General features: G+C 44.9%; 2 protein-coding genes across 3 annotated transcripts in view; one reads left to right on the forward strand and one right to left on the reverse strand.

Moving 5' to 3' along the window:
• The window catches only part of SLC22A23 (solute carrier family 22 member 23), a 108,830-nt gene extending 104,246 nt beyond the window's left edge, over positions 1 to 4,584 (forward strand). For both annotated transcript variants that reach the window (XM_071452781.1, XM_071452788.1), the window contains one exon: positions 205 to 4,584. In XM_071452781.1, coding sequence (XP_071308882.1) covers positions 205 to 556 — 352 coding nt within the window. In that variant the 3' untranslated portion in view covers positions 557 to 4,584. The remainder of the gene's footprint in view (positions 1 to 204) is intronic.
• A 993-nt stretch (positions 4,585 to 5,577) lies between these two features.
• On the reverse strand, positions 5,578 to 11,841 carry PSMG4 (proteasome assembly chaperone 4). Its single transcript, XM_071452806.1, has 3 exons — positions 11,508 to 11,841; positions 11,324 to 11,399; positions 5,578 to 6,136 (listed from the first exon to the last, which is right to left on the reverse strand). The coding sequence occupies exons 1-3, from the start codon at positions 11,682 to 11,684 to the stop codon at positions 6,015 to 6,017; spliced, it is 375 nt and encodes a 124-aa protein (XP_071308907.1). The 5' UTR covers positions 11,685 to 11,841; the 3' UTR covers positions 5,578 to 6,014.
• Positions 11,842 to 12,054: the final 213 nt, after the last annotated feature.

Here is a 12,054-nt window from a genome sequence, read left to right on the forward strand (position 1 = left end):
GTCTTGTCTAAGTGGAGAAGGGTGGCATGCTAAGCAAAATCTGGTTTTCCCTCACTGAATGTGGGAGTACTTGGAACTGGGAGTACTTTAGAGTGCTGTCTACACATTCACATGGTAAAGCTTCTCTTCTTCTTATGTGGGGCAGTTAAATGGGTGTGAAATGATACTCGAGTGTGATTATTTTGCCCGTTCTCTTGTTTGCAGGGGTGGCGGGCTGGGGCTGGTGCTGGCCAGCGCAGGCTTCGGCCGCCTGACCGCCCCCATCATGGAGCTGCACAACCAGAAAGGTTACTTCCTCCACCACGTCATCTTCGCCTGCTGCACACTCATCTGCATCATCTGCATCCTGCTGCTGCCCGAGAGCAAGAACCAGCACCTGCCTGAGAACATCCCAGACGGGGAACACTACACCCGGCAGCCGCTGCTGCCGCACAAGAAGGGCGAGCAGCCCCTGCTCCTGACAAACTCTGAACTCAAGGATTACTCTGGCCTCCACGACTCAGCAGCTGTGAGCGACGGCATCTCGGAGAACACCACTGCCAATGGCATGAAGTAGATGTAACTGGGTGGATTTTTTCCCTTCTCCTTTTTTTTTTTTTAATTATTTTATTTCCCCGTCTTATATTTCTTCTCTTCCTTTTGTATTTTATTTGATGCTGTTGTGCGGGAGGAGTTGCACTTTGGGCAAAGGTGTTTTGCACAGATTTTACAAACCAGTGATGGAGCAGACACAAACTTAGAGGAATTCAACTCTGCTACTAAAGCAAATTTTGGCATCTTCAACAGTCGTGCAGATTACTTTTGAAAAGTTTTGGGGGAAAAGACTCATTTGAGAAAAGACCTGGCTGGCAGTAGCCCTTAAGAACTCTTTTTTTCCTGCCATTAAATATGTATATTTATTTTGATTTATTCTCAAGAAGCACTTTATTTCCTTTTCCCTTCATAGATCACAAAAATGAAGCCATCTTTTAAGAGGTGCAGCCATTCCAAGAAAGAAACCATGGGGGGAGGGGGAGTGTTGTTTTCTGTTTTGTTTTTTGTGTTTCTTTAAAGGAAAGAGGGATTCACTGCAAAGTTGAATTGACTTAAACTTAGACTTGTGCAACATTCTTCTGCCTGTCTAGAAAGTCCAAGTGCCCAGATTGCCTGCTGTGTTTGTATACAGTAAAAAAGAGGAAAAAAAAAGGAAGAAAAAGCAAAGCAAAACCTCTTGTGACTCAAACTCTGACTGCATTTTAGGCAGCTTATATTTGTCTTTATAGCCCATGTGCACTTAAAAGTTAATTTCTAAATTAGTCCTTTTTTGTTTTCACTGAATGCATTGGAGAAAATCCTACCCCACCAAGCTGATTTTTCAATGAGAATCAGCTTTCTGCATTTTAAGAATATATTAATCTATTTTAGGTGATTGCCACTGGTCCTTAATTGTAATGTAGATGATGCAAATGATTTGACTAATGGTGCAAAAATGAATTTTGTCTAGAATGGTTATAATTATCAGGATCTCTGACTGCTCCAGGAAAAAAGCATAGACCAGCAGTGATAAATAATAAGGAGCATGGGAAATTATCTATATGTTTATTCCAAAAGGCAGCATAGCTGGGATATCTGCTCCTGGGAAATGAGTGTCCTGGTATTTATTGTCTTAAGTGTTTTTAGAACCAGGGTTTGGGTTTTCAATTTAAGTGGGAAAACTGTTTAAATGATTGTTGGAAAGGAATTAATTGATAGCCTGTGAATAATGACTTACTCAGCTGTCTTGGGCTCTGAGAGATGTGTTCTGGTTCTGACCCAAGAATATACAATGAATTCACCCTTATTTCCTCACTTTCCTGACTGCTCTTGTAAGATTTTAGTTCAGGAAAAAAAGTTTACTTAAATTTGATTAATTCTACACAAAGTGAACATCCAGTTTACCTCCTGCTGTGCAGATGGCACTTTGATAGTGGCCACTTGTCTTCTCTCCTCCAGCCCCCAAATTATTTCCTTTGGCCATTGGCGTTTGGTTCTCACTCAAGAGAATACGGTGAGGATCTAGTTCAATGCAAGGACTCCATAAACAGCTTTCTTGCATTGTAGTTAACTCTCCCCTCTCTCCCTCCCTGTTCTCCTTTCTCACTCAGGCCATCCATTTGTGATTGCTCAGTAGTGCAGACATTCAAGCAGAGCAGCAGGATGTCAATGTTGTACTGACTGTCCGTATGATTGCCACTTTGTTTGATGTACATCTTGCGTTCATAGGCAGGAGAAGTGCTCATTTGCACTCTCCTCCTCTACCTTCCCTCCCCCTTCCTCCCTTGCTGTATATATTGTCGATTAACTACTGTACCTAACAATTTCCATCCTCCATTAGGCTGCCAATGTCCTCTTACAGCTCCCAATAAATCAGAGATCCATGCTCCCCGGCAGGCCATGCAGTAAGGTAGCACAGCCTCAGATGCTGACGGATGCAAGGGGACAGGCAGACCTGCAGAAGCAACAGAGGTGGTTGCGTTCAGAGTAACAATGTTGTCCTAAAGCTGCTAATTTTTACAGAGGATGATGTGGACACTTGGGTTCTTCTTGAGCCTGGTAAGAAACACTGGACCAGTTGATGGTAGTTTCGCCCAGTTACACTACTGTTTTTTTTCACCCTTGCTAAACTTGCTGTGACAGCAAGAGCCTGATCTTCCTTACACTCAAGTTTTATTGTCAGGCTTGAGTGTGGCTGCTTCTTTTTGTTCTGTGCCGAGACCTTTGCAGTCTGTGTTCACCTGAGGAAAAACCCAGCCCTTCCCCACTCGTGCAGTATTCACACCAAATTTGTGCAATACCTTTTGCCTTCGATGCAAGATGCTTGTTGCAAGCCACACACATTCGGGTACAAAAGAAATGGGTTCACAACAAAAAGCTGAAGAAGCAAAACAAGGCTTCAGGGAATACAGAAAGGGCCTGGGAGAGGAGAAGGTGCAAGCACAGAGGCAAAAAGCAGTGCCCTGCCATCCATCGTGCTGTGGAGTCAGTGGCTCCTTCCCTCGTGGTGTCCTTGGTGGCCCATGTGTGCTCAAGGTGCAGTACAGCTCTTGCAGAGCATCCAGGCCTGTGAACCCGGCTGCTTCCAGCACTGCCAGTGCTCCTGGTGAGCTCACCGCTGCTGTCCACAGCGCTTTAGCATTTCCTATTCTGGTGGTTGCTCTCCGATGACAGGCACAGGGAAAAGAATACTTGTTTAAACATATCAACATTTAGATAGTAAATACATTAGGTGACAGGAACATGCAGCAAATTTTTTGTTGTTTTTTTTGGTTAAGAAAAAACTCTTAGGAAGTTGATTTGATTTGTTGCTTTTTTGCTTGAAACCAGGTAGTCGGTACTGATCTGCAGTGGAGCCCCAGCTTCTCTAGTCAGTCTGGCCCTCTGCCTCTGTCACGACAATAAAGCAAAAACTAACTTCCTGCCTTGGCAGTTCTAGTTTTGCTCCTTTTCCTGAAAATATGAACACTTCTATGATGATTATGTTCTTCCACACGCGTTCACAGAGTTGGAAAGCTTTCACTAAACCTATCTTGTGTGGAGGAGCCAAGTACCAGATGATGCAGCAGGGCAGAAAGGAAGCGTGGGGAAGCTTGCCCCGCCTTGTCTAGTCCTGCAGCAGGACAGGGCTCTCTGCTGGGGTCTCAGCCTGCTGCACCATTGGCTCCTTGGCCATGTCTCCTCTGCAGCCATCACCAGGAAAGGCTTTTCTCAGGTGGCTCTTTCTGGCCACCACAACAGGGGAAGCAGTCCAAAGCTGTCCTGTCCATTTTTGGCCTTTTTCTGTGAACCTTCAGTAACCTCTAAGCCCATCAGTAGATTTTTCTTTGGGTTTACCATTTAAGGGCTTTCTCCATCTTTGTATGTTGAAACAAAAATGTGAAGTGACATTATGCTTGATCTTGGGGGTTTTGTGCCCCTTGTAAGATTTCAGTACTGCTTTAGTTGCCAGACACCCTGCAAACAGATAACACCTGTTTGCAAGTGGTTTGTGGCCACTCTGAAAGGGGGTTGTGTGATTTACTTTTGGGTTTCACTGAGCAGGCTTTTTTTGTTGTCGTCCTTTTTAGTGGAAGTATTTTACTTAACTGTTGCCACTTCCTGGAGACAAACACTTTATTGGTCACCAAATTGGAAGCAGAAGTGCCATTAACTGAACTCTGTGAATGTCAAGTTGCGCCTGTAGCTGGCACATGAGACAACACCATTGAGTGGGGGGATGATCTCCCCCTTGTAACTTTTTTTTTAATTTAATTTTTTAAGAAAAAAAATGAAATTACAAACCTCATTTTAAATGTGTTGTGTAAAATGTTTTGGGAAAGGAGTACGGTGTGTTTTGTCTAGTGGGCAAGATCTCCCTCCCCATTTCAGTTTCTGATGAAGTTTTAAAGAATCGTGTTACTGTATGTTTTGATCATGAATAGTCTGGTGGTGCTTCCTCATAGCACAAGCTTAAATCAAGTACTGAAAACAGTCTTACAAGCTAAATGTCTGCATGATGTTACATCTGTTGTACCTACTGAGAAGAACTTTGTATGTAAATGTACAGAATAAAATGATGTTGTCCCATCAGTTTGCTCTCCCTAGTCTGGCTCCCTTGCAGTGACTTCTCAAATACCCAGCAGCAGCTGATGCCTCAGAAAATAGCCCTACCCTGCTCTACAAACAGAATGAGCTGTTTGTAAATCAGGCTAATTAAAACAGCACATTGATTTGCAAGTAATTATCCTTTACAGTCAATTACAGAAGCATAGTTGACTCTGTTTCCTCGGTGGTGTAAATTGAAAAGAAAACACCCTTCAACAGTTGCTTTTTGCTATTCTGATCTTGAACTGCAGCCAAGGACAGGAAGCTGTTCCCACCAGGTAAGGAGAGGCCCTCTGCACCCACACCAAATATGAGACATTGAAGCCACTGGGTGTTCGAACCCTTTTGGACAAGAGACTCAGCAGCTGTGCCTTCTACAGCAGCAGCCTCTCAGTTACAGGTTTTAATTGCTGATTGTAGCACCACAGCAAGATAAATTCATCACTTTTCTGTAGGTGTTTAGACAGTTGTCTAGAAGCAGCACTAGTAGTTTAGTAGTTTTGGTTTGCTTCAGCTCAAGCAGAAGCTGATGCTTGAGCACAAGTCAGGGCTCAACTCGGAATGAAAGGAAAAAAACCCACCAAAACCCAGATAGTTAACTCCTGGCTGCCATCTCATTAAAAAAAACAGCCAATGGATCTGCCTTAGTAAAAGATACCCATCCTACCTGAAAGTAAGCCCAGAGATGTTGCAGCAGGATGCTTTTCACTGGTGGTCATGGTAGTAGACCTCTCTGATTTTATGTATATGCTCAATTTACATGTGATGCTCTTCTAGCAGCCTGACAGCTTTATCTATTGCTCCAGAACTTGGCTTGTGCTTTTTCCTTCTATGTAGTCCTCAGGGATGCATAAATAAGCGTTTGTGAAATCCTTCTCATGTTCTGAGTGCCCAAGGGATGGGAGGAAATCCATTGTTTAGCACCAGTACTATAACCAAGAGGGGCTAAAAGGACAAAAGTAACACTCATGTCACAGCTTTACCATACAAAAATGTGGGGTTTCTTTATTTGAACACTAAAAGCTGCTATACTATGTTCAGTGCTAGTACACAGCATTATTAATTACACACATAATTAATTAGATTAATTGTACAGATAGCATTTGGAACTGATTCGCCATCAGATCCCAGTACTGTGTAGAGGCCACACACCACATGCACTTTTTCAATCATGTTCATCCATTGCAGCATCCATTTGCTATCCTACTTGGCAGGATAGCAAAAAAAAAAATGCTTTGAAAATTCAGATTCTATTTGAAAAAAAAGAAAATCCTAGTCAAGTGTATCTGTATTTAATAACAACCACAAATTCAATCAAAATAATATAAAAGAAATATACTAACTTAATGTCAGTGTGAAAATTGAAGTAAGTTTTCTGAAACAAAACCTTCGTCTTCTTTTACAATGATGCACAATCAGAACTTGTCTGGAAAAGCTGTCATTTCTTCTTTGATCCTGTTTTCTATGAGTAAGGTGAAATTGCTGTCTGTGTTTTGAAGATTGTAGCTGACAAATATCTGCTTTTTGGTCTTGCTGGCTAAAACACAAAACAGAATAGTCAGCCAGAGTTTACTCATATATAAAAGTGATTATGGTATTTGATCAAGCCTCTAAAAAAGCCACATCATGCAGATTTCTAAGATGTTCTCCACTCTCGCTGTGCTGGGTGCAGTTATAAATGAAAAGCAGAAAAGTCCCTGACCACTGGGGAGCAGGGCAAGATTTTGCACATCACAGAAGTGAACAATATAATACTGGTGACTGTCAACTAGTTTTTGACCTGACACAAGACACCACTAGCCACTGGAGAGCCTTGCAGAGCTTGTAGTGGATTTTTGGACACATCTTAAGCATCTTACATTGTAATTGACACCACAGACTCTTAGCACTGGACTCTTAGCACTGAAACTCAAAGTTTGTAAAACATTAGAGGGAAAGTGCCCAAGAAAGTCATTGGGCCCAAATTAATTAAGTTCTGGTTTTTTAATGAACCTTAAAAGGTTCATAAGCCTTAATAGGCCCCAAAAAGCTATGCACCAGTTCTGTCTAAGCTTGCTATCAATTTTGTTTCCATTAACCTTTTTTCATACAGTGTCCATGAATGCTCCAAGAGGCTGGAGAGCCTTTGCTGAACATGATGAAGCCAAGCACAAGTTCCAGGCTACTGTAATGACAAGTACCTAGAGAGAGGTGCTACAAAATTAAGAGCTGCCTTCCATGACAGAGCTAATTAACAGTGACAAAAAAAACTGTCCAGTGGGACAAGAAGATTTAATTATCAGAGTAGAAGAGATAACACCAAGAAGTGTTTTATAAATAAAATGCCATCCTACTTAGATTTTACCATGGTAATACAGCAAATTTGTGGCTCTCCTTATATATTACTGAAGCTAAACTTTTTGAAAAATGTAAGCACTATAGAGGGAAAATAGGCACTAAATTTAAATTGAGTTGTGTAAAATAGAAGACAAAAAATAGTATTTGGGTCACGAGATATTCTTGTCCGGGAATGAGCTGGGAGCTAATGACCCCAGACACAAATCAGACTGTTCAGCTGAATATTCAAAAATGTCATCTGAATTTTTAACACTTCGAAATAGAGACACTCGGACTTCTAAGATTTTAATCCTTTCTAAATAGGAAACCAAATAGTTAAATACAGAAACCCACACATATGCATGTATAAAATGTAGTTAAACAACTCCTTTAAGGCATTTTCATTATGCAAATTATTTTTTTATTATTTTGTATCCTAATAGGTTACCAGCTTCCTGACTCAGTAAGTAGAGCTGCTTCTGAAATGCAAGGATTCATTTGCCTTTTAAGACTTGGCACTACAAAATGCTGAGATAATGCAGCGTGGTGCTCTGATTGCAAAAATTAGCACCTGGCACTAGATTTCTGAGGTACAAAGCAGCATGTTTTGTAAGCACTAGTGCTTCATCATCATGGCCTAAATGAATGCAATGCTAATTCTGAACTCATTAATGCCATTATCCCAGCTAACAAAACTACAGAGTGCACTGCAGTGTCAAAACTCAACTTGTTAATTATGTTTGCCTATAGAGTCTCTGGGATGCTGTTCCAGTTCCCAGGAACAGTGTGAATCTGGGAGTCTCTCTGGGCTGCCTGTGCCAAGGCCTCTGCTCCCAAGGCTCTGTCCCAGCTCTGAGGGGCAGGGGGACCTTTTCTGTCCCTGCTTCCTGAGGATTCAGCCAGACACGTGCACTCCTGCGGAAAGGACAAAAGAGGGCACATCTCATGCCTCTGTGGAAGACCATCTGCAGCTTCAGAGCAAAGCAAAAACTGCAAAGGACAAGGCTTACCTAAAAAGCCCTCCAGCAGGTCTGCTTCCCATGCAGCTTGGGTAATAACCCCTGTTCCACTGGCTCTTCAAAGTGGAGGAAAATCACCTTTGACAGCCATCGTCCGGGATGTGCTGAGTTCCAGGAGAAACTACAGCAGCACAGATCTGCTCCTACAACTTCGTGTACTGAGCAAAGACCCAAACCAAAGCTTGAAGAGGAGCCCAGCAGGAGCAGAAGAGGCTGGACAAATGTTAGACATGAGTTTGTAGACTATTTATGCTGGAAAAGATGTGATGAAAGTGACCAGTGCCCAGCTGAGAAATACTCAAAGAAAAGGTTGAGGTGATTTTCACCAAGAGTCTGCCAGTCCCTACAAAAGGAAGATTGAAGACGTTGCACTAATCAATACTTTGCAGCCCAAAGCACTGTGATTTCAGGATATGTACATGAGGGAGGCACTAATGGACAAGGACTTTCTCAAGAATTGGCCTCCAGTATTCTACATGAAACTTTCTTAGGATTCAGGTTTATTGACTAGTGAGACACATCTTGTGCCAAAGTGATCACGCAGGGTGGTGGGAAACAGTCCCTGCACCTCATAAAAGCAGATATAAATAGATATATGTAGAAAGAGGAATAAGAATTAAGTACACGTGTCTTCAGCAACAGAAAAAAAATCAGAAATAAGGAAGGAGATAGAGCCAACACACAAAATGCAGCTGTGTGGCTAGGACCCCTACCAAACTATCCAGGAAAAAAAAGGAAAATGTGTGCACTGTGCTGCATAGCAGCACTGAAACTCCTGCTCGAGGACAGGAAACCTGGCATTGCAGGAACACTTGGCAGATGATGGAATGCGACTGGCAATTGTAAGAAATAGAAATAGCTATGTGCAAATGGCACTGCATGCTGCTCCTGCTACTGCCTGTGGAGACAAGAAACTGCACAGAAAAAATGGTGGGGGGAGGAAAGGAGAGAAAAACTGCCTGCCTGAAGGTTACCACATGTCAGGATGGTTAAAACAGCTACCTTGGAAGTACAAGTCAGACTTGGCTGTGAATAGGATCTCTGCTATTACAGATTGTGTGGGTATAACAGGGATTTAAATTCCCGGAGAAAAACTAAACACCAATAACAGCAAAGATGGGTATTTCTAGCTGAGGTGAAGCACAGATTTCCTTACCAAGCACTTTGTGAAACAAAGATAAGGGATGCTTGTTGATGATCTTGCAGATCCACTGGTCTTAGGATAAATAAATTTTAAAAAATAGATGAATAAATAAATAAATTTGGACTAAGTGACCATGAGTTGACCTAAATTGCTGGTCTGTCAAAGCCAGCCTAAAGACTATGGTGTGAGATTTCAAAAAGATGTATTTCTTTTCCCTGAAGCTCAAGTAAAGAGCAAGCACAATTATTCAAACCCATAAGTGTATGATAGACTTATAGACCTTTTTCACCTTTGGTTCAAAGGAGAAAGTCATTCTCAAAATAATATACCTTAACCAGGATCACAGTATATAAAAATAATAAGAACAGTATATAAAAATAATATGAAAGGAGCTGACTGGCAAGGAAACCTGCAACCCAGTGGATAGATGTCATGGATACAGAGGAACATGGACCAAAAGCCTATCTGGGCCACAACTGGCTCAGAAATTTAAGATGAAATAACAAAAGACACCTAAAGCGTTCAAAGAAAAAGAAAATAGGAAGGTGCATTATAGTCCAAGGACAAAGAGTAACCTATAGACCAGTACTGAGCAACCGTATCAGTTCTCAGTAACAAAGTATGGGAAATTAGGAATGTAAATAATAAAAGCACCTTAAGAAAAAAATAGAAAAGGATAAGAAAAAAAGGCAGCAAAACTGAGACAACTCACTAGGAGAAAAGTCAGGCAAGTCAGGCAGCCTCTGTCCTGGAACACCGAGAGAGCTAATGGAAGAAATGGCAAGTTACTATGAACTTCAGCTATGAAACATGTAATAAATCCTTTAAGAGAGACAGCAAGCATACGTACAAAAAAAACAAACCAAAAGGAGTATGGCAATCACTAAGATAATTTAGAGCTGTCAGCCGAGCTGCAATGCTACACACAGGATTAGAGCAAGGTTCAGAAGAAATGAGTGACAAGGACATCAAATGGAAAGTGGAATAAACTATTATACTTTATCCCAAATAAATCCTCTCTGATTACATTTTTACTGACTTCCTAAGGATAAGGCACTAATTACACATAAAGAAGCTGTGTTATATAGTACCCTATAAAATTATTACTTGAGGTGGAATGGATTGAATTCAGTGTGTAGAGAAAATTGTGCCACCAGGGTCAACTAAAACAGTCTCTTACTTTCATACAGAAGTTATTGTGAAGAAGAAAAGATGCTAACACCATTTTTCAAAGATTAGTCTTGTGAGCAACCCTTTTTTATATGAGGCCATGGAGAAGAAAGTGTTGTAGATTCATGAAAGTGCCTGACAATACAAACTCAGGACACACTGTCTGAAATGGAGATCAGCACACAGATCATTAATAATTCTGTGGCCTTTCCATCTGAAACAGAGGAAGTAAGGTGAGACTGAGCAGAGCAGCTCAGCATGTTGTTTCTAAAACTGGGTAACAAGCACCTCAGCAGTTCACCAGCTGGTGCTGCATCGGCCACTGGTGGGTGATGATGAGTAACCAGCATGACACAGCTCTCAGAGCTGAGAAGGTGCTAGGATGTACTAGGCCGTGTATTTTTCATCTTTTTAGTATGGACATGGGAGTTTGCAAGCTGTTGTTAAGATTCAGGATTTCAGCTACTGCAGCAGCTGTAGCACACTGCACATGATGGAAAAGGAAGCATCCCCAGCAGTGCCCATGTGGGTCAGTCAGATCAAGCCCAGGCATCTGTGAGACAACCCTGGGCTTCCCAGGCCAGAACTTCTTGGAATGTGGGGGCTAAAAGGTGCGAGATGTGATGAAGGTTGGCTTCATCTTCAGGTAAAGTGCACATGCCTGGCATGACGGCCACCTCGGCAGTGTCACAGCTTTACAGAGAGCAGGTCACTTGAAACCCCACTCGACAGGTGCAGCATGTGCTGCCCCTGCCTCGCACCCAAAGCCAGGATAAGGACAGCAAATAATTCACTTTGGTAGGGCATAGCGTGCCCAAGGCCGCTGACTCAGGTACCGCAGACTCGTACACGGATGGGAAAATAAAAGTGACTCGGTGGATTGGATGGAAGCTGCCAGAACCCGCAGCAGTGCCGGCTCTGCGGCTGGGGCAGCGAGCACCGCATCCCTGTGCACCCCCTGGGCCGGGCTGGCGGCTCAGGGCCCCCAGAGAGGCCCGGCCCGCTCCCGACCCGCGCGCTCCCGGCGGGAGGCGGCTCCGCGCAGCGCGCCCCCGCAGCGCGCCCCCGCACCTACCCAAGCGCTGCGCCAGGCAGGAGGAGGCGGTGTCCGAGGGGTCCCCCAGGAGCGAGGCGGCCACAGGGATGCTGTCCTGCAAGCGGAGCACAGCACAGGGCACGGCTTAGTCCCGGCAGCGCGGGGCAGAGGCGGCGGGGCCAGCCCTCAGCGCCGCGGGGCTCCGGGGGCGGGCGACACTCACACGGGGGCTGCACATGGCGACGGCCAGGCTGGCCAGGGCGGGAGCGGCGCCCACCCAGAGGAAGAGCGAGTCCCGCAGCCGCATGGCGTGGAAGTGCACCCGCTGCTCGCCCAGCTGCCCGCTGAAGTCGTGCAGGGCGATGCCGCCCGCCGCTCCGCCGCCGCCCGCCGCCTCCATCGCCGCTTCTCCCGGCGTGGCCAGGCCCGAGCACGCAAGGCCCGAGCGGGAGGCCGGACTCGGCCCGCCCCGCGGCCCCGGGAAGGCGGTGCTCGCTCCGCTCCGCCGTGCCCGCCCCGCCGGGAGGCACCGCCCCCGGCACCGGCCCTGCGCTGCCGCCCGCCCCGTCCGGCTGCCGGGGCTTGCACGCTTCCCACTCCCCCAGGGAACACCCGCACACGGACACGCACACCGGTGCCCGCACCCCGCTCCGTGCGCGCCCCTCCCCGAGCCTCCCCTCCGTCCGTGCACAGACCCCGCCAGCACGAACACGCCCGGGTACAGCCCCCCGGGAGCGCCCCCTCCGTGCCCCCTACCCCCCGAACTCTCA

Source organism: Agelaius tricolor, unplaced genomic scaffold (assembly GCF_023055355.1).
Source record: "Agelaius tricolor isolate 1412-34295 unplaced genomic scaffold, bAgeTri1.0.p SCAF_2, whole genome shotgun sequence".
Taxonomy (NCBI): Eukaryota; Metazoa; Chordata; class Aves; order Passeriformes; family Icteridae; genus Agelaius; species Agelaius tricolor.